Raw genomic sequence first — 27,526 nt, 5'->3', positions numbered from 1 at the left:
ATTGTTGGTGAGTAACTGTGATTATTTTATTGCCCCACCCTTTCTCTAGCCATAGCAATTTCATTAACACTCCTTCTGTAATTTAAAAGAAAAAAGAGCCAAAGTCCAAATACATCCTCAGCTACACAGCTTCAGTGAACCCATTCTTAAGCATTACTTCTAGGCTTGCTGAGCTCATACCAGTACTTAAAAATTAACCCAACCCACTGAATCCATTTTACTCAGTACTACGACAAAATGCAAGTGGTTTTGTGGATCAGTGTTATGCAAAAACAATATTGTCTGAAACTACCTCACAAGGTTACTGTTGAGGAGAAAGAAATTGGACAATAGTATGCACATCACCTCAGGTTCAAGGAAAAAGCAGGATATGTATGTAGTGAATAAACAAGGAGGAAAGGAATACAATTCTTGAAAAGTGGTTATCTACTTTCTAGAAGGAATCCTCAAAAAGGGTATTGTACTGTATGTGTTTAGCACACTTATTAACTGACCCATCTTATAACTTCGGGTGGGGGCAACAGACCAAAAATTCCTAGATATATAAATAATGAAATAATCATAAAAGATGTAACAAAAGTATGCGTGCATTGAAGCACCCCATGTAACAATCAGTTGAAACCTAAAGCTAGTTTATAATAGGTTTGGGGGATGCATATTTCTCAACTCATATAGGTGATTGAAAACATGTCCCAAAGAATAGAGGCAAGCATATGCGCCTTCATTCACAAGTATATTCATTTTTTGAACTAGTTCAGAAACAGGAGGAAATGAAGTTTAAAGCGTGATTTAATCCTCACTATTCAGAAGGCTTTCTTCATATACAGAATTTACGACCATAACTGAGCCCAACATTTCTGTTGCTGAGACGATTGTTAAGTGAATTCCCCCCCCATTTTATGACCTTTCTTGCCACAGTTGTTAAATGAAACATTTCAGTTGTTAGGTTAGTTACAGTTGTTAAGTGAATCTGGCTTCCCCATTGACTTTGCTGGTCAGAAGTTTGCAAAAAGTGATCAAATGACCATGGGACATTTTGCAACCATCATAAATACGAATCAGTTACCAGCCTCTGAATTTTGATCATGTGACCATAGAGGTGCTGCAATCGTCGTGTGAAAAACGGTCATAACTTATTTTTCAGTGCCGTTGTAACTTTGAACGGTCACTAAATGAACTGTTGTTAACTCGAAGTCTACCTGTACTCTACTCTCCCTGTTCAGGAGCGACCGAGCGCTCACATCAATAGTTTAAAAAGAAAAGTGGCGAAAGAGCGATCTATTCTCAAGTAATTGTGTTCTCTTTGCTGATGATGTCAAACTATTTAACATCACAGACAATACTTCTATCATTCAAAACGACCTTGATCATGTAACCGCTTGGTCTAAAAATTGGCAGCTCCAAATTTCAACCAGCAAATGCTCAGTCTTACATATAGGAAAAAAGAACCCAAAAACTAAGAACATACTAGATGGACATTACCTTACAGATGACCCCCATCCCGTTAAAGACCTTGGAGTTTTCATGTCAAATGATCTAAGTGCCAAAGCCCACTGCAATTACATAGCAAAAAAAGCTCTAAGAGTTGTAAACCTAATTTTGCGTAGTTTCTTTTCCAAAAACACCACACTATTAACCAGAGCATATAAAACATTTGCTAGACCAATTCTTGAATACAGCTCGCCTGTTTGGAACCCTCACCACATCTCTGACATCAATACAATTGAACGTGTCCAGAAATATTTTACAAGAAGAGTTCTCCATTCCTCTGTAAACAATAGAATACCCTATCCCACCAGACTTGAAATTCTAGGCTTAGAAAACTTGGAACTCGGTCGCCTTCAACAAGACCTAAGCTTAACTCACAGAATCATCTATTGTAATGTCCTTCCTGTCAAAGACTACTTCAGCTTTAATTGCAATAATACTAGAGCAACTAATAGATTTAAACTTAATGTCAACCGCTTTAATCTAGATTGCAGAAAATATGACTTCTGTAACAGAATCATCAGTGCTTGGAACACTTTACCTGACTCTGTGGTCTCTTCCCATAATCCTAAAAGCTTTAACCAAAAACTTTCTACTATTGACCTCACCCCATTCCTAAGAGGACCATAAGGGGCGTGCATAAGCGCACAAACGTGCCTACCGTTCCTGTCCTATTGTTTTTCTTTTCTTCTTTCTATATATATGCTTATACCTCCTTATATTTACCCATATATGTTTATATACTATATAATCTTTTGTATGATTCCTACATATATTGTTGTGACAAAATAAATAAATAAATAAAATAAATATTCTATATTGCATGATCCTGTCAATACACATAAGTAACTATCCTTTCCTTTGCTGCGGACCCTTCCCAGCGCCCGAAACCGATGCGAGGGAAGCTGTCGCTTTAAATCTCTCTACCCCACCCCTTGGAATATAAATCTAACCGTAGGAAAAGGCGGGGGGGGGAGAGTACAGGGCTCATCAACGTCACCCTTTTCTTCTGATTGGCCAATGCAAAAGATGCCAAGGGGAGCGCGGCGGGCGGAACAAGCGCCGGATTAAAAGACAGGACGCCACCTTAAAACAAGAGAAAAGGGCATGGCTGCGAGGCGCGTGCGCCGTGGGGGCGCGAGCACGCGGATGGCCGTTTTTCCTCCCCCCTCTCCTCGTCACGCAAGGAGGCGGAGGGGGAGCGCCCTTGACTGGGCAGGTGAAAAGCAAAAGTGGGGAGCCCCTCCCTTCCTGGCTCTCGGGGGGGTATTTTCGCGACGCCTGTGTGGTGAGCTCAGGAGACCGAAGGGAGAGCCGTCCGAGGCAGCTTGAAATGAAAGTGAGCGAAAAGGAATCCCCTTCGTGGGCACCGCTGAGCCTGGTATAAATGGGGGAGTGTGCCAGCGGCCTGTTTGTGTGCGTGGAGGGGCGGAAAAAAAAATGAGGGAAAAGGCAGAAGCCTCCCCCTGAAGGCAGTGGGATGAAGGAGGAGGGCTGCCCGTATTTGGGAGTCCGCACAGTTAAAAGGGGAGCCATTTTGAAAGAAAACCATACCGGGAGGAGGGGGGGCAGGCAGGGATTCCTGTGAGTTTTGTTAAGAATGGGCTGCATTTTGATTAGTCAGATGCTCCTCGGGGGCGGGGGGAATACGGTTTACCCTTATTTAGGGACATAGGCATGATCTCCGTAAGAAAAAAAAACGTGTGTGCGAAAACGGAGAGACAAAAACGAAGGCTGTGTGCCTGGTACGTTTTCGGTGAAAATCACCCGAGAATCCTCTCCCATTAATGCTAGCACTGACTGGTTTTCTTTGCTCTGGAAACGATTTATAGTTGTGTTGTTTTCTGAAAGTTGGCGGCGCCCCCCCCCCATCAGTATTTTTAAAAATTGGATGTCCTGGCTTGGATGGATGTTATGACAGGATGTTTTTAGGATCCAGTAGATGTTTTTACCATTTCTCTTGCACGGATTGCTTAATAGCCTTCTCTTACTGTACAGTTCTTATTTTTTGAGTGTAAACTTGTGTATTAGCATTAGAGTCTTCTTTCATTGTTAAGTTGTTGGTGTAGGTGGAGTTGTGCCAAAGCCACATTTTCAGCACTTGCTTAATTTTTAGCGATTTGTTGTACATTTTGGCCAGCAGATGAAAACACTAATGCAGCAGATGATACATAGGACTGATTTTCTATTATGAATTTGCTATTCAGAAGTTATAACTAAACCAAGTGCAGCGTGCTGCCAATCCTTAAAGTTCTGGGCTACCTTGTAATTTTTTAATGTATATTTTTTATTTTAAAAAAAACAAAAACTAATACAAACTAATATAAACTAAGAAAAAAAATTAAACAGAAAGCTAAAAGTGCAAAAAATGAAATAAAAGATACAAAGAAGTACAGGTGGTCCTTGCTTAAAACCATTCATTCAGCATCAGAAATTATGACACTGAACAAAGGAACTTAGAACTCACTTGAAGTTGTGGTTGTAAAACCTCCATGATTACATTGATTATGACCTGGGGGATTGATAACCTATTTGAACTTACAACTAGTTGCAAACCACTCTGCGATCATGTGCTTCCCCAGAAAGTCAATAGGGAAGCTGGCAGAAAAGGTTGCTAGCACTGCCAAGAGGACTCCCCCAGATTTCTGGAGGCTGGCTAGAAAAGTCCAAGCAGAATTTTGGCATAGAGTGTTTGCAGCATGGTGCATTTCCAATGTGGTTGGATTTTGGGATGGATGCAGTGTGGGGTCTTTTTGCTGTCACCTCTCAGGAAACAAAAGGGAGTCCTCTTATCTGGGGGGGGGGGCTGTGCTGCAATGCCCCATGCTGCAAACACATTGTGCTAAAATCCTGCTTGGATTTCAGGATAGACATTTTTCAGCCAGCCTTTTTAACAGTGAAAGGGTTGCCTTCTGGAGGAAGTTACCCCCCACCCACCCAGGAGTCAGTATGTCTAGCAGGCAGGTTTTTAACCCTGGAGTGCAGGGATTATGGTTGTTGAACCAAGTAGTTGCATGATGTCTTGCCTAACCGCTTTGGTCAATGACTGAAGATTTCAGTCTCAGTTGTTTTAAGTCAAGGACTACCTGTAGCTTCCAATTTCCTTTACAGCAGGAAAGGAAAGTACAGCTACGAATTTACCTCTGAACTTTATGGTTACAACATACCTTTAAGTCTCTTCTTTCTATAATCTATCTTGTCCAATAATCAAAACCATAAACCCTCAAAACCAAAACAGTATATTTTTTCTATTTTATGCAAAAAGCCTATGAGGGGTTTTTAGTTAGCAGTAAATATAGACATTTGTCATTTTTACTGTTTTTTCTTATCCAAGAAGTCAATTTACTTATCTCAGCAAGTTCTATCCTCTTTAGCAACTCTTTCTCTGATGTGAGTAACGCTGAATCTTGCTATCTCTATGCATACAATAATGTCTCTGCAATTATACACAAAAACAAAGTTCCTTGATCTTTTTCCCAGCTGTTTGTCCAATCATAAAAGAAAAAAAAGGTCTCAATTGTGTATTAATCTTTAAAATCCTCTAATTCAATGTATGTATTAGAATCCAAAAAATTCTAACATTTTTACATCACCACCAAAGTTGATAAAAAGACCCTTCTTGTTCACATTTCCAACATAAATATAAAGTGCCTTTATATACTCTAGAAAATTTATCTGGTGACGTATACCAATATACATTTTACCTAAAAAATTCTTTTAAGATTGTGACATAGTACAGATTGCAATCCTTTCAAGCCCTTGTTTTCCTTTGTTCCATCTGTACAGGTACTCCTTGATTTAGAATAGAATAGAATAGAATTTTTTATTGGCCAAGTGTGATTGGACACACAAGGAATTTGTCTTGGTGCATATGCTCTCAGTGTACATAAAAGAAAAGATACATTCATCAAAGTACATTTACAACACAAATGATGGTCAATATATCAATATAAATCATAAGGATTGCCAGCAACAAAGTTACAGTCATACAGTCATAAGTGGAAAGAGATTGGTGATGGGAACGATGAGAAGATTAATAGTAGTGCAGATTTAGTAAATAGTTTGACAGTGTTGAGGGAATTATTTGTTTAGCAGAGTGATGGCCTTTGGGAAAAAACTGTTCTTGTGTGTAGTTGTTCTGTTGTGCAGTGCTCTATAGTGTCGTTTTGAGGGTAGGAGTTGAAACAGTTTATGTCCTGGATGTGAAGGATCTGTAAATATTTTAACGGCCCTCTTCTTGATTCGTGCAGTATACAGGTCCTCAATGGAAGGCAGGTTGGTAGCAGTTATTTTTTCTGCAGTTCTAATTATCCTCTGAAGTCTGTGTCTTTCTTGTTGGGTAGCAGAACCGAACCAGAGAGTTATAGAGGTGCAAATGACAGACTCAGTAGTTCCTCTGTAGAACTGAATCAGCAGCTCTTTGGGCAGTTTGAGCTTCCTGAGTTGGCGCAGAAAGAACATTCTTTGTTGTCCTTTTTTGATTATGTTTTTGATGTTAGCTGTCCATTTTAGATCTTGCGATATGATAGAACCTAGAAATTTAAAGGTTTCTACTGTTGATACTGTGTTGTCTAGTATTGTGAGAGGTGGAAGTATGGAAGGGTTTCTCCTAAAGTCTACCACCATTTCTACGGTTTTGAGTGTGCTCAGTTCCAGATTGTTTTGGTTGCACCACAAGGCTAGTCGTTCGACCTCTCGTCTATATGCAGATTCGTCATTGTCTCTAATGAGACCAATCACTGTTGTGTCATCTGCGAACTTCAGTAGGTTAATTAATTATATATAATATAATTAATTAATTAAACCATAATTAATTAAACCATAATTGAACCATAATTGAACCAAAAATTTCATTGCTAAGTAAGACAATTATTAACTGGGTTTTGCCCTATTTTATTATCTTTCTTCTGATTAGACCAGCTCAAGAGAGATTGCTGGTTGTAGGATTAGGGTTAGGATTAATCCTAATTAAATCTACAGTTGTGTGATACTTAACCAAGATAGATGTGGATGTATAATTGCTTTAAAAGAATTTCAATGGTTTTTAGCATGTAGAAGAGGAAAGATAATTTCTCTGATTCGCCTCATTTCTCTGATTGACATGCTGTTGTGTATTACAGATCTTTTAAAATAGGACTTTTGTTGGGTTAAAAATATTTTTTATTGTATGGGAGACAGGATGAGGAGAAAAGCCTCATGATCCAAAGACCCTACAGAGAGTTGTCTGTTGAATTTTTTTATCCACCTTTATTATTTTTATAACTTAAGGAGGCCGACATATTTAATATTCCTTCCTCCTCCCATATTCCTGATAATACCACCCTCTGGGGTGAGTAGAGCTGAGAGAAAGTGACCGGCCCAAAGATAACAAGCCAGTTTTGTGCTTAAGGCTGGACTCACAGTCTCCACAGCCTGGTTTCTAGCCCAGTGCCTTAATCACTAGATTAAACTAGTCTCTTATTTCTTGCTTCCTACTAGACTCACTCTTCATTTAGTGACCACAATCCATTTCAGTGATTTTGTTATTAAGTGAAATGATTACTGAGCAAACACGTGACTGAGGAGTTATGAAGATTGCTGACTCTTTCAGATAAAATTCTTTTGTACAATTTCCACAGCATTAATCTCTAGTGTACATTGTCTGCCTTATTTGCCAATGGTCAGTAACTGAAGTCAGTAAACAAGGAGTGGCTGTAGTAATTAACTTTCAGGATTTCAGCAATATATTATTTTTCATGTATAGATTACCACACAATACATAGGAAATTGATAAATTTGATAAAGGTATAATTAAAATCAGCAAAATTGCATTTGTGTTTCACAGTATAATATGGGTTTTAAAATCAGGTATTTAAGTTCTATATAGCATGTTTTGATTGGTTCTCTCAATTGTACTTTGCTTGTTTGACAGTTTCTCTCATGTAAATTGTCTTGTACTGGTTGATCTTGCAATCCTTCAAAGGAATACTAAAAGTTGTTAATGAGCATTAAGTGAATACTTAATGCTACATTAATGAAATTCATGGAATGCAGTTGTGTGTGGTCTGCATTTTCCTCAGGCTTGTACTTCTGAATCATTTTTGAAGAATGTATAGTTTAAATAATATGCTGGGGTAGGAACACATTACCTGACTCTGTGGTCTCTTCTCAAAATCCCCAAAGCTTTAACCAAAAACTCTCTACTATTGACCTCACCCCATTCCTAAGAGGACTATAAGGGGCGTGCATAAGAGCACAAAAGTGCCTACCGTTCCTGTCCTATTGTTTCCTTTCATTATATCAAATTAATATAGTTATTGCATACTTTTGCTCATATATATGCATATATGATATGTAGTTATTTTATGTTGATGCTTGTGTATACTGTTGTGACAAAATAAAAAAAAGAATTGATGTTCCCTGGACCTCGATTTACAACCACAATTGAGCCCAAAATTTCTGTTGCTAAGTGGATTTGCCCATTTTCACAACCTTTCTTGCCACTGCAGTTGTTAAATTAGTAACAACTGGTTAAGTGGATGTGGCTTCCCCATTGACTTTGTCAGAAGGTCACAAAATGATCCCAGGACTCTGCAGCCATCATAATTGTGAACCAGATGCCAAGCATCTGAAGTTTGATCATGTGACTATGAGGATGCTGCAGTAGTAAGCATGAAAAACAGTCATGTCACTGTTTTCAATGCCTTTGTAACTTTGAATGGTCTGTGTCTTTTGTAGAGCAAATATTAAGATGGGGGGGGGTTGGAGTGATGCCGGCGTTCAGCGCCACCTGTCACCGCTGCTGGTGTTCGCCACCGCCATGGAACACTGGAGCCTTCGCTGCTGAGCAACTGATCAGTGGTTAGATCGCCCTCCTGGAATACTGCCAATCAGCTGTTCTACACGGCAGCAATCAGCAGTTGCAATTCCTGCCACCTAGAGCAGCTGATCGGCAGTAGTCCGGGAGGCTGATCCAACTGACAATCAGCTGCTTGGCAGAGAAGGCTCCAATGTTCCCTGGTGGCAGCGGCAGCTCAGATCAGTTGACCAGTGGTGGGCTCTACGGAGTGGAGCCCTGATGAGCCACGTCCTGGGGCTGTGATAACATGCTGAAGCTGACCAAGCTTTTTGCTATAAGGACGCTAACCAGATGAATACTGGATGGATGCTGAGAGGCAGAGGCAGATTTTTTTTTCTTGTTTTCCTCTTCTAAAGCTAACGTGTCTTATGGTCTGGTGCGTCTTGTAGTGCAAAAAATACGGTACTTCCAAACTGAAGTGGTAAAGAACTGATGGGTATTGTTTGAAGTATGTTTCTAGTAATCATAGCAGAAGTAGTGTAGCCTTTCGTATTATTGGGATATTGGAGAGCTGCTGTGTCCTGCGTGGGCCCCAGAGCCTGTACCCCTCCCTTCTTTCGCTATTTGGACATCCGGTAGCAGCAGAGGGGTAGGGAGGGAGGGAAGGAAGGAAAATTCATGGGCAGGCCGGATAGATCTTCTTTTTCTACTGAGTAACAAATGAACAGACTTTTTGGAAAAGGCAATGACAGATAATTTCATTTGTACTAGCCTTGATCAGTGAAATCATACCCAAGATCTCTTTAGATTTTGTTTTGCCTAAAAGATAGAAAAACAAAACTATTCCAGGTTCTGTTTTTGCCGAAGTTCAGTGGAATTTCCAGAAATCGCAAAATTTGTTTCTGGGTTGAAACAAAGCATATTTTGCATTTTGTGTACAATTGTACACAATACAATTGTGAAAGGGTATGATATTGAGTCCTCATTCTGATATTTGTCTACTACTGTAGTTTCCTTGCAGTTTATTAGGATAAAATTTAAAACTAAATACGTAATAGTAAGAAAAAAGTTTTGCTACAATTTTGCCAAATAAAGTTTTTAACAGTTTTCCTAGAACAAAAGAAAATATAGTTCTGTGACCAGTCTCTTTAAATTATTACTTTATAACTAATCCATAAAACAGTGTTCAGCATGTATGTATTAAATTTGCCTATATGTGTGAGAGAAAGGTTTGCTTTGCAAGCTTCGTTTATACAAGAATTTCATTTGTTGTATCTTCATCAAGCATTGCTTTCTTATTTTTTTAAAAAAATAATTTGACACTATACAAATGAAATTGGAAACAGCATTTTCTACTCTCTTTGCAGAAATACAACTGAGCGACAGACACAGATTGTAATACGACTTCTGAATGTATAAGTGATATCTGATAAGAATCTCCTTTTCTAATCAAGGAAGAATACTGCAACCAGAATTTGAATTTTATTAACTCAAAGTCTTGATAACGTATTGGGATATTGTTATGAGAATATTTTTTCATTCCTTGGTGATTTTCCTACATGCTGCCTAGTTGATAATAAATTTATTCAGAATGTGAATTGATGGAAGAAGATGTTTTGTTAAACATGTGTGAAGATAATTCGTTTCATGTTCGTTACAGGTAGGCATATATACTAATTTTTAATATATTGAAAAATTAACTTAAGGCTTGCATCTGAATGCTTACTTTAATTGTTCAAAATACTTCAGTGGGTCAATATATGTATGATTAGTTATCCCATTATATGCATTTTAATTGCAAAAATTAGAGTTCATCCATGATTGACCTTTTCCAGGTATTTGTAAGCTCTTAACAATACTCTTTTTCTTTAATGTTTCAAATTTTGCTTGATAATGTTCCTTATTTTTACCTGTGCTGAGCCAAGCTATGGAACTGCATATGTGAGGAATGGTATTTAACAGGTGTACCTGGTACATTGTTTTAAGAGTAATTTAATGTGAAAGGTAGCCTGTTTTCATTGCCCATCTCTGTTTGTTCATCTAGGATAAAATGAATCTTGCATTTGTAGCACTATCATCATATGGGCCTATTTTTCTAAAAAAAAAACCCTGTAGACTTTTACCAGAGTTACTAAGATAAATCTGCAATAGTGAGTTTCCACATATGGATTTGATTTATTTGCTGCAGCCTCTACTCCCATATTTTCTGGGCTGAAGTTAAAATTCCAGTTCAAAAACATGGCATTTTCACCCTTTATGCCTTTAGTCAGTACATGAATCATATCTATTCTTTTATTATTCATATGTCCTTTGTTTCTGAATGTTTTTGTTATGTTTATTATCTTCTAAAGCAATAGTATTTGTGCTTAAAAATATGTGCAGTGTTTTTATCCAGAACCAAAAATACGGTTTGTATCAGGCATAGTAATGCATTTCTTTCTGGCGAGAGTCTCCTGAAAGAAGCTGCATGTTCTCCTGGGCTGTCATGGAGCCACACAATTGAACCTGCTGTACCTGTTCACTATAATAAAGAGCCACTGGCTTGGTAACACAACATGTTTGGTTTTGTTTCTCAAAACTATGTTTAAATGATTATTGAATTACACTAGCTTGCTTGGTTTAAATGATTATTGAATTATACTTTTTGTATTCTAAAGTAATAGAAATTACAGTATTTCCAAATAAAATGACTAAAGCTTGAGAAGAATTAAAATATTGGGAGTATTTTTTAAAAAGCAGGATAAATTGTTGAATGACATCTGAACATAAATACAGGAAATGATATGCAAGGATGTGAGCACAATGGGTTGATTGTTTAGATGCAAAACCAAGCATCTTAAGCAACAGTCTGGTGCAAATATTTACACTGCATCCATAATATCAATATACCTAGAATCCAAAACAAGGCTGCAGTGTGATAAATTGTTGCTTGCCTTGGTTTATACAAACAAATGGAGAAAGGTTTTTAAAATACCATATATAGCTGTCTGTACAGGGCTTCAGATTGAAATAAGTTCAAAGACTGAATACTTGGATAGCTCTACTAAAAACTTTTTTGAAGGATGATGCTCAGTTGTATAAGGCAGCTATGCAGTCCCAGGAAAAGACAGTTTTAAAGAAATGCAGTCCTGTACTATATTTGTACCTTCAAACCCAAAGTACTGCAGAGCTTTATCCTACATTACCTAAATTGTATTATTTATTGAGTACTTGGTTATATAATAATTGTCCATAGAAAAGATAGAGTAGGAAGCTGTTTTCATAGATACATAAGGCTAGAGGGAGCCATTTAGATAAAAATTCAAACTCTTGTTTTGTGCAGTAATTCCAATTAATATATGGATTACAAATGTTTATCCAAACCTACATACATGCACTGAGCAAAGAATGAAAATTGACTCAAATTGTTATAATGGTAGGACTTCTGTCCTAACAGTCAAAGAATTCTGTTTTTCTTTAGCTTAAATATGTTATGCCTTGTCCTAAAATCTGAAATAACAGGAGACAGATTGACCTCTTATGTGACATTTTTAAGGTACTGCACCTGCTCCCCACCCCCCTTTCCCCCCGTCCTCTCAAGACAAAACTTTAAAAAGTTCTTTCTTAGTTTCCAGGCTTGGAAAAGTTTTCATTTTCTGTTTCAAATTTACTCCACTTTGCCTGAGTCCTCTTTAAAATTAGGAATGAAGAACTAAATGATTTGGAAATTAATACAGTGAAAATTACTATTTCCTTCTTTGTTACTGTATTACACAGCTGTTTTTAAAAGCATTTGTATGTATGTGTATTTATATTTGTATACACATACAAACATATACATATACAGTACATATATACATACTTGCAAGCCAAAAATGAATTAGAGGTATGAGGGGATTACACAATTTATTGTTTCATTAATAGGATTGTACCTTTTCAGTATGGGGTGGAATATATTTAATTTTAATTGGATGTGACATTTAACATAAGGTGCCCGGAGAGAACCTCTCTGGAGAGGAGAGGATTAGTTAACATTACCCTACTAGAGGGTTAAATCTTTTGTTATTTCAATTATAACAGTGCTGTAGTCATTTTTGTTATATCATTTTAATAAAATGGAAGAAAATACCTGTTGGCTGTTTCTGAGAAATGCTATAGGTATGTTATAGGTAGACAAACTAGGACATTTCAGGGACAAAATATAAATTTTATTTTTCCTGCACAAGCTAAGAATGTCTGTCATATCGATGTGCTTAGGCTGTGGAATGTCGAAAACTAAGAGGTATAGTATTCCTTCAGTAATTTCATTTTATATGTGATCTCTAATTGTGATTTTATCAAAATACTGAGGAAGTAGACCTATTCAGAATGATTTTCTTTCTATAACTGAACATTTGAAACATAGTTTATATGTATATTATATATGCCCTAATTTGTCAGTTATGTATGATTTCCTTATAGCTTTTCCAAAATGTAGCTTTTCCTTTAAACGATTGTGCTCGTTTTATGTGTACATTTAAGTTATCTTTAATTCAACAAATTCTTTATATTACACTAAAGTAGAAATAGTAGCTTCATACACTATTTGATCTGTTTCATGGTGGTTAAAAAAATAAAAGGCAGTTTAAGATTGAAAAATATTAACACAGTTACGGTATTTGTTTGCACATTACATAGTTGATATGAAAAATCATTTTTATAAAAGCTCATCGGGCATTAGGAAAATAGTAGGGAGCAATGATTATCTTATTCAGAATATGCACAGGATAATTACATGTTGCATCATACAATGTGATAATTGCTCAGTGTTCTTTTAAAAAAAAAATATTATGGTTGGTCTCACAGTGAGACATGCTGGCATTTTTATTATTACAAGTAGAAAGATGGCTGAAGAGCAGCTTTAATGGCTGGATCCTGTGCATGGTGCAGTCTTGCTTAAGTACTACCATTCCAGATTTTTAATTCTCCTCAAATTTGCTTATAATCCTATATAGCGTTTCAAGCCAGGCAAAGAGGAGAATGGAGACCAGGAAAATAGGAACCAAGAAAGCCCCTTAAATGCCATTATTACAGGTAGTTCTTGGTTACAACAGCCATTGGGATTGAAATTTGCATTTCTAAGCAATGCTGTCATAAAGATCATGTGAGATCATGTGACTACTGTAATTAATGATTGACAGCAATCCCAGCAGTCCTGGTTGTTAGTGTCCCAGGACTGCAAAGGTTGATAAATGGGAAGAGGCAGGAGTTTCATGACAGTGGGTGTGTAAAGGGCCACTTCTAGAAGGTACTCCGAAGAATGGGTGGGTGCCACGAGAAGGTGGGCTGCAGTGGATAGGTGCTATGGAATGTGGGTGGGCAAAAAAGCAAGAGGGAGAGCAATTTCCTGCCAACTTCCCTACCATTTCTGGTAGACTTGAAGATCTGTGTCTGGGAAAATTTCCTGCTTCTGAGAAGCTCCAGAAATCATGATCATGTAACCGTGAGGCATAGAATTTCAAGGACTGGTCATAAATACCATTCATTCAGCACTGTCATTAACTTTGAATGGTTGCTGAACAAGTGGTTATTACTTGAGGACTACCTGTGCTGCTGTTGATAACTCAATACTGCATACAGTATTCCATCAGCACACTTGCCCTCTCGTTAGTTACTACTTACTGCCAATACCCAATGGCCTTCTTTTCTAATAATAATATGAATATATTTTAAACTTGTGATGCAAAAATAAATGCTTCAATAAGTACTTGAAATTCAGTAGGTATTTGAAATAGTATGTTTCTATTTTGCTTCAGTGACTACTAGAAGAAATAATTATTTTAAAACACAAATTTTGTTACGTTTCATATTTATAGAATGGAAGCATCATGCCTGGAGCTTGCCTTGGAAGGGGAACGTTTATGTAAAGCAGGGGATTGTCGAGCTGGAGTATCTTTCTTTGAAGCTGCAGTTCAGGTTGGAACAGAAGACTTAAAAACACTCAGTGCTATTTATAGCCAGTTGGGCAATGCCTATTTCTACTTGCATGAATATGCAAAAGCTTTGGAATATCATCATCATGATTTAACTCTTGCAAGGTAAATACAGATTTTGGTACCTTTATGTCAGCCCTTTAAGATAGGCCAGTTCAAGAAACAATCACAGCATGGATATCAGCAATACTTTTTATTGTAGTAAAGTGAATGACAAACTCTTGAAAGCCTTTTCCTGTCTTACACTAAACAGTCAAGATAGGGTTATTTTGAATTTCTTTCTTACATATCCTTTCATCTTAGGGCTATGTAACTACTTCTCCAAGGCAACCTTAACACTCGTCGTTCCTTTCTCCCATAATAACAGCCTCATAGTTTTTCCAACCGCTATAAAGTTATTTATACTTTAGATATTATCACTTTTTGTTAAAATTTGATTAAAAATTTGTTCAATTAAATGTTGCCCAAAATTGCTCTATCTCATATGACTTTGCTGTTGGATAGGGCAGATTATCTTAGCCAGGTAAGTGAAATTTGTTATGAGGAACCACTCAGAATAATAGATAGGAAAGTTTTATACTTCAGGAGAATGATGTGTAATTTGTCTTAGGCATTGTGTTCACAAGAAATTACATACAGGAATGAAACCCTCAAGAATAATATTACATTGCTTTTAAAATATATTTTACACTATATCTGACTCTCTGACTTCTAAAATAAACTCTAGATATATTTTATCTGGAACATACCCTGTTTCCCCCAAAATAAGACATCCCCTGATAACAAGCCCAGTCGGGCTTTTGAGTGCATGGCAATAAGGCCAAGCACTTATTTCAGGGTTCCAAAAAATATAAGGATCTTATTTTCGGGAAAACATGGTAGTATATCCACTGTATAATGTTATGCTTGTAAGTGTGAAGTACAGTTTAGCCAAACATAAAAAATATGTCCAAACACATTCGTTGGCACTCGTGTATATGTAATATATTCTTTCCCCAATATGGATCACAAAGTGTTATTTTACCCTTTTTATCTTTTCTAATGATTATACATTAGTTGGTAATACTGGTAGATTTGAAGATCTGTGTTTGACAAAAAATGAACTAGAAAAAATGATCATAATGAATTAGGATAATTAAGACTGGGGTAAAAATATTTAAGTATAATAAGTATATAATTGCTAACACTTCATTAAACTTTCTGCCAAGTTTAATACAAATGTTTCTGCTACTCAAGATTGAGCTGACTTTTTAACAGAAAAGCAGGAGGACTGACTAAATGTTCAATTTTCAGAACAATTGGGGATCAACTAGGAGAAGCTAAAGCTAGTGGCAACTTGGGAAATACCTTAAAGGTCCTTGGGAACTTTGAAGAAGCAATTGTTTGCTGTCAGAGGCACCTTGATATTTCGAGAGATCTAGGTGATAAGGTAAGAAAAATCACTGCAGTCAATATTGAAAGAAAAAACACAGTATGTATTCTTTGAATACTGTTAGAAATTTAAGATGAACCTGATGTCATCAGTAGAATAATACTGTTTTGATAAAGTTATTCAAGCTTATTAGTTGGTTGCGATGATATCTTTGGGTGTTGTCTCGCTGACCCAAACTAAAAATAACAACAACCCAGAAGATATTCTTGTTATCTTTCTTCCTGCAGTAGCATTGTGGAGATCAAAAAGTATCTTTTGGCAAATGAAGAGGCTTTGGAGAAAATATTGTTCTGCGACATAATACAAAACTCATAAATATGTAAGATATGAACAGAGGATAGTGTGGGGATAGTATATAATAGTAAAAATCCCTGCAGGTAGTCCTTAATTTAAAGCCCAATTGAAGACAAAATTTCTTTTCTAAGCAAGAGTGTTATTAAGTGACTTTTGCCCCATTTTATGACTTTTCTTGCCACAGTTGTTAAATAATCACTAGAGTTGTTAGTAACGTGATTGTTAAGTGAATCTGACTTCCCCATTAACTTAGTTTGTCAGAAGATCGCAAAAGGTGATTACACGACTACCTGATTTCTCACAACAGGAAATAAGAGATTTTTCTGTTCAGTTAAGTGAGTAAACTATATAGCAGTGCTGGTGAACCTTTTTGGCACTGAGTGCTGAAACGGGAGCATGTGTGTGCTGGAAACCGAAAGAGCAGCCGCCTGGCATGTGCATGCTCCTCTTCTGGTTTTCAGTTTCTGGTGTGCATGCACATGCAAAGGCCAGCTGGCCGGTGCACATGTGTGCACTTGAAGAGCAGCTGCATGGTGTGCATGTGTGTGCGAGACAAAAGACCAGCCGCCCAGCACGTGCATGCTCACTGGACAGCTGCTCTTCTGGTTTCTGGCGGTCCCATGTGCGTGAAGACCAGCTGGCTGGTGTGCCGAAACCCGGAAGAGCAACAGGTGACGGTTCACATAGGTTTGCCATCACAGCTATATAGCATAAGAACCTTTAAGAAAATATTTTATTTCTATTTATAGGTGGGAGAAGCAAGAGCTTTGTATAATCTTGGAAACGTGTATCACTCCAAAGGGAAAAGTGTTGCCTGTGCAGGTACCCATGATCCAGGGGAATTTCCAGATGATGTTAAAACTGCCTTGAGGAAAGCTGCAGATTATTATCAGTAAGAAAAACTTTAGTAATGGATTAATATTTCAAGGTGGATACAGTTTTAATCATCCTTTTTATAATACATTAAAATGTGTTATTTTAATTCCTTTAAAGACACTTTTAATTTTATAATGTTAATGCATAAAAATTGGAAAAGATAAAATTTAGATACAACTGAGTATAATTTAAAATTTCAATTCTATTTCTTCTGCAGTAGCAACTTAAATAAGATGAATGTCTCAGAAGGAAAAATAAGAACTATTAGACAGCAGCCATCAATATTGTTACTATAATTTATAGCATATGAAAGCACAGGTGATTTAAGGACATCACCTTAAGAGGATGGGAAATAATAATTATAATGTACATTAAATCAATCTTCATAAAATGTTTTCTTTTGAATTAGCAAAACAATTATTTTTCATAATTGTTACTTGTACATTTCTTCTATTATAAACCTAGTAATTTGTTTTTTAAAACTTTGAATATTAAATAGGGAAAACTTGACAATTGTAACAGAATTGGGGGATAGAGCTGCCCAAGGACGTGCCTATGGAAACTTGGGAAATACACATTATCTTCTGGGCAACTTTCAAAGTGCTGTTACTGCCCATGAACAGGTATAAGTGGGTGCATGTTGGTGTGTGTAATTGTAGTTTATATTATTTGTTTAAAAAGTACATTTACTGCATTCGGATAAAGTTAGTGAAGCATATACTATTGTTTCCTTGGTTTCTCATATGAAATATATACAGAAAGATGGATATTCAAGGAAATATCTATCATTTATAAAAGAAAGCTAAAAGTACCCTTTTTAAATAGTAAACAGGAGATTATCTGATACAGATTTATTATGCATGTGATATTTTAAAGTGCATTATTGGGCTGAAAAACAGATGCTACTGTGAACTGCTGAAGACAGGTAAAGGTGTTCCCGCAGGTTTTACCTCGCTAGTCATGACCGACTTTAGGAGTGGTGCTCATCTCCATTTCTTAAGCCAAAGAGCCATCATTGCCTGGAGATATTTCCACAGTCATATGGCCAGCATGACATCACAGAGAATGAAACAAGGAATGTTGTTGCCTTCCAGCCTGCTTTTGGAGACAGAGGACTTTAAAATTATTTTCTGTATATAGTAGTTCTTGACTTACAACTAATTGCTTAGTGATTGTTTGAAGTTGTGATAGGCCGACTGCGGGACTACTTAGGAACTGGGTGTGTAGTTTCAGTGGTTGTCTCCTCCCGTCGCAGTCATATGACTGAGTTTTTGGCACTTGGAAACCAGGACTCATTTACATCTGTTTGCAATGTCGCATGACTGCATTTTATGATGCTTTTGCTGAAAACCAGCATTTACCTCCATTTTTTGACAAAAAAACCATGGTAAACAACTGGTTTGCTTAACAAGTGAAGTGTTGCTTAACAATTGCTGGGAAAAAGGGTCCTAAAATCAGGTCAGTCACATGCCTAACCTTAGTTTACAACAGTCAAAACTTAAACTGTGATGGGCAGACTCCTTTATATCCTGTTTCCCCAAAATAAGACCTCCCCTGATAATAAGCCCAATCGGGCTTTTGAACGCATGGCAATAAGGCCAAACACTTATTTCAGGGTTCAAAAAAAAAATAAGACAGGGTCTTATTTTTTGGGAAACACGGTAGTCGTAATTCAAGGACTCCCTATAATACAAAATGTTCTGGTAAAAATGTGTTTTGGAAAGGGAAAAAGAGTGAATCTTAGTATTCACGTCATTATTTATTCTAGCAATAGCATTGACAATGCAATAATTAAGCTAATTCTTTTCCAGCGCCTTTTGATTGCAAAAGAATTTGGTGATAGAGCTGCAGAAAGAAGAGCCTACAGTAATCTTGGAAATGCCTTTATTTTCCTGGGAGAATTTGAAACTGCTGCTGAATATTATAAGTTAGTTTGAGTATTGTTTTATATTAATTTTATTAATACATTTACTCTGATTTACTGAGGTCTTAAAATCAGATCTTTTAAGTTTTCATTCTGAAATTGCATAATTTCATTAGCATTAACTATTTCAAAATAATACTTATTTCTTGTCTTCAACTGTTCTTGTCTACATTTGTTTTCATCATTTTATTTTCATAAAACATTATTGCTTAAATTTGACATGTAAGAAAATAAATGCAACTTTATCCAGTCATAATTCTATAAGAGCTAATATGTTATAAATGTAAAACAAAGCTGATAGAATATCTATTTGAATAGTTAGGCATTTCCTGTATTTGAGCTATGAAAACGCAGTATACCTGAACCATCTTATCTGAGCTTTTTCCCAGAGACAGAAAGAATTGCCACAGTTAGGCCTAAATTGATTCACTGAATGCAATAAGGCTTACTACTACAAAAGCATGTACAAAATGGCACTAAACACTGCTATTTTATACATAAAATAGAACATAGCTTTTATTGAAAATAAAATAGGACGTAAATTCTATCCCAGACGTTAAGACATGATGTTTACATTTGTTTTTCAGTGCTAATGGCATTTGAAACAGAGCTGCTTTAGCTGATTGGAAACAAAAAAAACTCTGAGAACTTTAGGTGGTAGATATCTGCAAAATTTTCTCCCTGGTAATTCTGCAAAAGTACCATTATTTTTTACTTACATCTGATTACTCTTTGTGATGTTTCATTTATATTCCTTAGCAATTTAACTTGATTTAATTTATAAGGCTAGGAAATTATAACACATTAAGTATCTTGCTTGGGATCATTCAGTGCAGATAGAGACTTCTCGGAAAGGGAAATACTGGTTGTTCAAGCTGGCTTAAAAAAAAAAACCAGAGAGAAAAAAAGAGAGATTATTGCTGATGCATGCTGGATAATTGAGAAAATTGAATAATAGTAAAAAATATTATAAATGCCCATAATTATTGACTAGCTTTCCTGACATGCTGATTACCTGTCACTTCTACATATTTCACTGATTATTTATCACATTAATTGGTTGACAAATAGGTAAATGGCAGCAAAACATTTTCAGTATTAATGTATGCCATAATATATACCAATTTGAAAAGGACTTGTTTAATTTTAAAAATATTTTTCCCAAATTATTTAAAGAGCAGTGGTATATATTGCATTGAATTTTATAATAGATCTAGTAAATCTCATTACTGTACATTACTGTATTCTGATATGTTCACTATGGTGATTTGAATTGTATAAGTAAATATTGTATCTGTTTGTCCTTTAGAAAAACATTACAGCTTGCAAGGCAGCTTAAAGATAGGGCTGTGGAAGCACAGGCGTGTTACAGCCTTGGAAATACCTATACCTTACTTCAGGATTATGAGAAGGCCATAGATTATCATCTGAAACATTTAGCAATTGCTGAAGAACTAAACGACAGGTAAGAGTTTTAAATTAATTGCTATATAGTAGTACAGTTTTTGTTCTCTATAGAAATATTGTCTTATTTGTATAGATAGGATCTCCATGCTAAATGGTTTAATAGAGGATTGTAGCATTAATTGCAATAATAAAGATATTCTGTCTGTTATTGGAGGAGTTTGTTCCTATGTTAGTTCTTTGGAGCACAAATCAAAAATTTTGGGTTTTTTATTGGCATTTGGGTACTAAGTGGAAAAACTGGTAGACTAAAATAAGTGTTTAAACTGTTTCAGTATTGCCCATTTTACATTCTTACATCAATCTGAATGAGCAACTTTAGGCAAATCCATGAGTCTCTCAATCGTTTGAAATGTAGATATCCATAAAGTTAAGGACTCTGTTAAGTCAAGTATTATTCTTATATGGGCTCAACTGTGCAACTTTTTTGGCATTAATATGGAAGTGATCTGCAGATCTTTTAAAATTTCTCCATTATAAACTTTTTTGGAAAGCTTTTTTCAACAAAATGAAGCATTTGTGAACTAGGGAAGATAGTAATTTATGCGATGTTTAATTTCAAAAATATTCCAATAATTAATAAATATTTATTCTGAATTATCACGGAGATTAGTGTGCTTTCTATATCTTAAGCTTTGTAGTTGCCCAGTAATTTGTTAATTCAAATATTGCTATAATTTTAAAAAACATTTTAAGACAGTTACATTGAGACAGGCAAAACAAGTCAATCTGATTTTGATAAATGTAATAAAAATAAATTACAGTTAATATGATAAATTAAAATTAATGTACCTTACATATTATATTCTATTAAAGATTAAATCCAACAACAAATTCTTAGAATGAATTTGGAGACTGTGATTAAGGTCTTCAACTGTACATATCTATTTAAAATCATTTATATATTTACATGTATTTAAAAGCTCTCTTTTATTTTTAATTAGAGTATTTGATGTGTGTATTATTGAACTGTGTTCCAGAATTGGTGAAGGAAGAGCATGCTGGAGTTTAGGGAATGCATGCACAGCTTTGGGGAACCATGATCAAGCTATGCATTATGCAGAAAAGCACTTAGATATTTCAAGAGAGGTATGTGCACATATTCTTAATTCTTGGTTGTGTGCATTTTTCAAATAAAACAGTGTATGTACTGTATGTAATTGGAATAAGACTAAATAAAATTAAGGTAAAACAGACTGAAAGCTTGAGGGCAGGGATTGTTTTGGTTTTATATTTTGTAAGCCATTCTAAGATTGTTTCAGAATGATAAGTGTGATTCACATATTTTAAATAAATAAAATCATTTACATAAAACATGTAATATCTTTGATTGCAGGTTGGAGATAAGACTGGAGAATTAACAGCTAAACTTAACCTCTCAGATCTTCAAATGGTACTTGGTCTTAGTTTCAGCACAAACAACTCAATGACTGAAAATCAGATTCCAGATTATAACTTGAATGGTAAATATGCCCAATAAATTTTAATATTCTTCTTTATTAATCTTTAGTTCTTTATTGTTTTCTGTATGATTACCAAAATGTGAAACACACCTGCAAAGGACTACATTCAAAACATTGCAGAGTAGGGGTGTCAAACTCGATTTCATTGAGGGCCGCATCAGGGTTGTGTTTGACCTTGGGCCAGGATGGGTGTGGCCAGGATGGGCATGACCAGCTTGATGTCACTTGTGTCGGGGTGCCTGTGGTGGCCCAAGCGCTCTGTCAGTTAAAACGGGCTCTCGAGCTCCATTTACAGTTGCGACGGCTTTCTGCAACCCTCCACCACTGAAAACGCAGCTCAGGAGGGCCACCCGCAGCCTCATGAGCTCTGTTTTCAGCTGCGACGGCATCTTTCATCCCTCTGCCAGCGAAAATTGGGCTCAGGAGGGCTGCCTGCGGCCCTCCCATGCTCCATTTTGCTGGCAGAGGCACCGTGGGCCACTCCTTTGCTGTTTCCTGGACAGCCCCACGGGCCAGATCTAAGAGCCCCGCAGGCTGAATCTGGCCCCCGGGCCTTGAGTTTGACACCTCTGTTGTAAAGTTTTTAAAGTTTATTGAGTACCTTGCTTCCTGTGCATATCATATTAACTGTGCCATGGTGTTCGTTGTCCTTTTAATTACACCATTTTTAGTACATTTTATTCTTGAACTAATTGTCATTTTGCTTTATTATTTAATCTTTTTTTCTTAATTTTTTTCTTATCTTTAACTTATCTCAGCTATTCCTCAAAACTCTTCTGTATTATTCATTGGGACATCTTATCTTCCCACAGACATTTGGCCTTAATAATCCTATTTTGCAAGTGCCTGCATTACAGAAACACATGTATCTCTCAAACAGGAATAAACTTTTTAGGCTCAGTGAAAATTTTACAGTAGATACACGTACGCGCTGCCAGGTACTTAGGGAACAGATACATGGCAATTGTTCTTATTTATGATCTGCTCTTCTTTCATACTTTTTCTGTGTTCCCAAAATTGTATGGTGATTCCTTCATCCCTTTGAGAAACCAATACAGTTTTCTATTACCTATGGAAAAATGTATATTCTCTACTGCCATTATCAGTGCAAAGGAAATTACCTATTGAGGATGGCTAAGCGGAAGTGGAATCTGTTGAAAATGACTAGGTTGCTATATGAGTAAATTGCTAATTAACAATAAGTCATGAGTTTCCAAATCCTCGCTTATAATTCCATGTGAACATAATTTATATGTAATTCCTTGCTTTACATTACTCTATTTTTATTGTATATGATTTTAGAGTTTTTATTACATTTTGTAGAGTTATAAATAATGATGGTATAAAGAGAGAGAAAGTATAAATCCTTTGTTTCTGTCCCTTGATTTATCTTCACACAAGCTGCTTTCTCTGGAATGGCTACTCTGGTTTTGATTTATTTTCTAATAACAAAAACATAATTTGTCTATTTCTACAAGTCACTTCATTCTCAAGTAATAATATAGAAACGATTCATACAAATGGTTTTAAAGATACATATTAGGAATTAGGTATAGTCAAAATAATATTTTTGCAAAATTTATACAAATTTTGTCAGATATGTCTATTAGGAGAAATTGTAATGGATGGAATATCTTGATGGTGACATAGAGGGAAGCCATACATAGTAAGAACTTCCTTTTCTTTTGGGAAAGTGTTCCAGAATCTTGATACAAGTCAAGTACCATTTCTGAAGTTAAAAGGCAATACTAGATGCGAATTCTGTTGGATGTTTCTGCTAAACGTAAAGAAGAGAAAATAATGCATTGATCCTGTAATACTTACCATAGATGTGGAGGAAAGTCAATATTACTAGTATAGAAGTTTTCACCATAGACATGTTGTATATAGTTTCTGTTCCTATTTTAATTTCTGCAAAAATATATTTATCCAAAGATTTTTAACCTTTGTAGCTAATGAAGCTAGTGTGAGACCATAGCCTCATAAATCTCCTTGTACAAATTTCTTTAAAAAAGATTGAAAAATGAAATATTATAAGAGCCATATTGTTCAGCAATAAATATGGGCCATTGTCAGTGCTAAGGAAATGATTTGTAGATGTGTCCTAGGTTGGATTTTAAGATTTGATGAGGAATACCAAAAAATATACAAGACAATTTATATATTATTTTAAAGACAGCTTGCAGCTACTGAATTTTGTGGCAAAAAAATAATTGTAAGCAGAGACAAAATATTGGAGGTAGAACAAATGATCTCTTCCTTACTTTAGCAGTTGTTGAAGATTACATGCCTGGAGTGAGACACATAGCTCACTCATCACGTTAAGTGAACAAGGAGTCATCTCTTTCAGCATTTGGGCTTTTAAATGGTTTCCTTTGCCTCCATTAAAACATTATAAATGCCTTTTTTAACATTATAAAGAAAAATTAAAAATTTACCTCAAATTACTAGTTATGTCAGCATGATGTTCAGTGCTTTTACAGTCAAATTTAGAAGAGTTGCTGTTATTAGTTTCAGTGGGGTGTGATCATCTTCAGTAAATATTATAAGTTTAAGAAATCCATTAAGTCAGGAATGTCAAACTTGATTTCATTAAGGGCTGCATCAGGGTTGTGTTTGATCATGGGAGGCTGGGATGGGTGTGGCCAGGGTGGGTGTGGCCAACTCAAAGTCACTCATGTTCTAGGCACCTATGATAGCCTTAGCGCTGTGCCAGCAAAAACAGACTCTCAAGCTCCGTTTTCAGTTGTGATGGCCTCCTGCAACCCTCTGCCAGCGAAAACAGAGCTTGGGAGAAACGCATGCAGCCCCCCGGGCTCCGTTTTCACTGGCAGAGGCACTGCGGGCTGATCCTAGCTATTTCCAGGGTGGTCCCATGGGCCAGATCTAAGCACCCCAAGGTCTGGATTTGTCCCCCGACCCTTGAGTTTGACACCCCTGCATTAAGTTGTTCCTTGTATATTTCTACAAAGTAACCCATTACTTAATTTTTGTAATTCTAGGCACTAGACAAAGGTTAGGACGTCGCCACAGTATGGAAAAATTGGAACTTATGAAACTAACACCTGAGAAGGTTGGTGTCTTTTAAGTGGATGTGGCTTTGTAAAAAATACTTCATAATATTGGGCCTAGATAAGAATGCGTTGATTTTGTAATAATATAGGTATGAAAGAAAGCATACAAATTTTCTACCATAAGAGCATTATCCTTTACGGATTTTATTTGTTAAATTGTGCAAAAATCTTGTAAACTAACTTGGACGTGTCTAAGCAGTAGTTCTTCCTATAATAAAGGTATATTTCTTACAGATTCATTTAAATTACAACAATAAGCTACCAATCAAAATGATAATACATGAACAGAAAATTAGGTACCCTTATCTAGAGTTGTCTTTTTTATGGACTCAAAAACTCCGGCCCCCTTTCTTCTCCCTGCAACCCCTAAATTGCTTTTTTTAAAAAAAAAAATCTCCAAGCTTACCCAACAGTAGTTTCTCTTTTCTTTCATTTTCAGTTTGGGAGGGAGAGCTGGCTGGATTTTCAGAACCTTTGTCATTTGACGAATGCTCTGGGCCCTTAGTAACATTTGTTCATAGCATTTGTGGGAAGAGGTTGAAGAGGTCGAGACGTCATCCCTGACCCAATCCTTGACATTTTCATATCCCCCCGCCCTTCTGAATTCTATTGTTCAGATCCCAAAGGCATGTTGAAAGAGCAAGAAGGACGGGAGACCTGCAGAAAACCTTTAGCTTTCCAAGTTTCACAGGCAAAATATTTTAAGGATTACATTAACTATATAAAGAATTGGGACGAACAAGGCCATTGTATATGTGTACAATCTGTACATTGATGTGACCCCAAGCTTTAGCACCTTGGAAATAGAATTTGATAATAAGGAATTTTTTCTGCAATTATGGTCAAATTTGACTTGCATTGTTGGTTAAAGCACTAGTTTTGCAAACATGAATAAATTAGCCATGTTTGGGTGGAAAAATTAAATTAACTTGCATTTCATATAGTGAAAAACTATTTTCTGGAAAATGTTTTAATATACAGTTACCTGTTTCCTAGGTTCAGGATTGGAACAGTGAAATTCTAGCTAAACAGAAACCATTGGTTCCCAAACCTTCAGCAAAACTGCACTTTGTAAATCGATTGAAAGGGAAAAAATACAAAAATATTACTTCTTCTAAAGTTCTTCAGGATACTAGTAACTCTATTGACCATCGACTAAATTCACAGAAGGTATTTGTTGAGAAATAAACATTTAAAAGCTTCAGTATTTTGTTTTTTATATAATGCAAAATATATACTTTATATTTATAAATATACTTTATATACAGTATAAAATATATACCTTGCTACTGTGAAAACATTTTTAGAAATATGAGGTTTTTTATTGCATTGCCTAATTTTTTTAAAATGAAAACTCTCATGTATACTTACTTATTTACTAGCCTTACATGCCATTCCAATTGTAACTGATTCAGAGCATGTAATTAATGTTTAGATTATCTCAGACTAATTGTAAGACTACAAGCTCAGTTAAATAATACTTATATATGAATAAACATTTAGAAATGAAGAGAAAATAGCTGAGTTTTGTTGGTACACGTGAATTGAATATTTGATGATAAAGTTGTATCTACAAGTGAGATACTAAGTTGAAATGCTCTTTTATGTTGAAATATCATTATATCAAACTTACTTCATAGCTCCAATATTTTTAGTGTTTCTTCACTGGACCATTTCACTTCTTTCCTATAATAATACTTAATCTGAATTATGTAGTTTGAATTAAAATTCTCCTGCTGTTTCATAAATGGCTGGTATTATTTGTATTTACTTTTGCACTTTTTTATTTTTAAGAAAATCAGTTTAGAAGTCCCTGGAGACGAAGGATTTTTTGACTTGTTGAGCCGATTTCAGAGCAACCGAATGGATGACCAGCGATATTGTTTCCAGGACAGGAACAGACTGACAGTGATGACTTCTGCCACACCATCCAGAATTATGCAAAGATGTAATTAATTATAAAGCCTATATAACATGGCCACCTCTTTAAATGAAATTTGATATCGCTTTATTGTTATATATTTATTTATTATTGTTTATTTTTATTGTTCTACCTCTTATTGCTTCTACATGTTTTTTGTATTTTTTTTGCAGCCTTTTCTGCTTCAGTGCTCTCTCCACATACAGATGAATTTTTAGATATGCTTGCTAGTTCTCAGAGTAGACGTTTAGATGATCAGCGAGCCAGTGCTAGCAATTTACCTGGACTTCGTTTTAATCAGCATAATAGTCAGTCAGTCCTTGGTCACCTGATGGCCAGCAAGAACAGTGAACCAGATGATGACTTCTTTGATATATTAATAAAATGCCAGGTGAGTTTTTGGTTGATTGGATATTCTGCGTGGCATGTATTCTTAAAAAGACGTTCTAAAGCAAGTAGTTGTTTCATAGACCTTCCTGGTGGTATCTTTTGTCAGTTGAATCATTCAGTAAATTTGGAAGTATTTAAAAAAGACATGATAATTTTATTTAAAATCTTTTTAATGCTATTTAAGCAATTTTATCTGATAATGTTAAGTTCAGCTCTTTGGCAGGGGATCAAAAATAGAAGAGTAGATTGGATTTTCCAATTCCTCATTTTATTAAAACTAATTTTTAGCCTAGATGTTATCTTAAATTGTAATGGGGCTGTAAATAATATTCCTGCTTCGCAAGTCAAAAATTTGTGGCTCTTTTGAAGCGTTAAATAATTGCTGAGATACCTTAGATAGCTATTACCCATTTAAGTGTTAAGTGGTAATATGCCAACGGATTTACAATAGAAAATTTGAATAGCCATGTT

At 35.7% G+C, this 27,526-nt stretch overlaps 1 protein-coding gene across 5 annotated transcripts in view; it reads left to right on the top strand.

Moving 5' to 3' along the window:
- Positions 1-2,604: 2,604 nt before the first annotated feature.
- Positions 2,605-27,526, top strand: part of GPSM2 (G protein signaling modulator 2) — a 34,152-nt gene continuing 9,230 nt past the window's right edge. Inside the window, exons 1-14 of one of the 5 annotated variants that reach the window (XM_058178534.1) lie at positions 2,606-2,827; positions 9,634-9,926; positions 14,101-14,322; positions 15,511-15,646; positions 16,693-16,835; positions 17,319-17,442; positions 18,631-18,746; positions 20,053-20,208; positions 21,188-21,296; positions 21,544-21,670; positions 24,673-24,743; positions 25,741-25,914; positions 26,539-26,692; positions 26,839-27,056. In XM_058178534.1, the coding sequence (XP_058034517.1) occupies positions 9,868-9,926; positions 14,101-14,322; positions 15,511-15,646; positions 16,693-16,835; positions 17,319-17,442; positions 18,631-18,746; positions 20,053-20,208; positions 21,188-21,296; positions 21,544-21,670; positions 24,673-24,743; positions 25,741-25,914; positions 26,539-26,692; positions 26,839-27,056 (1,809 nt within the window). In that variant the 5' untranslated portion in view covers positions 2,606-2,827; positions 9,634-9,867. Of the gene's footprint in view, positions 2,870-9,633; positions 9,927-10,014; positions 13,319-14,100; positions 14,323-15,510; positions 15,647-16,692; positions 16,836-17,318; positions 17,443-18,630; positions 18,747-20,052; positions 20,209-21,187; positions 21,297-21,543; positions 21,671-24,672; positions 24,744-25,740; positions 25,915-26,538; positions 26,693-26,838; positions 27,057-27,526 lie in introns of those variants that run through there. The other 4 variants (XM_058178533.1, XM_058178536.1, XM_058178535.1 and 1 more) reach the window with 4 other exon arrangements.

Source organism: Ahaetulla prasina, chromosome 3 (genome assembly GCF_028640845.1).
Source record: "Ahaetulla prasina isolate Xishuangbanna chromosome 3, ASM2864084v1, whole genome shotgun sequence".
Classification (NCBI taxonomy): Eukaryota; Metazoa; Chordata; class Lepidosauria; order Squamata; family Colubridae; genus Ahaetulla; species Ahaetulla prasina.
This window is presented reverse-complemented; position numbering and strand designations above follow the sequence as displayed.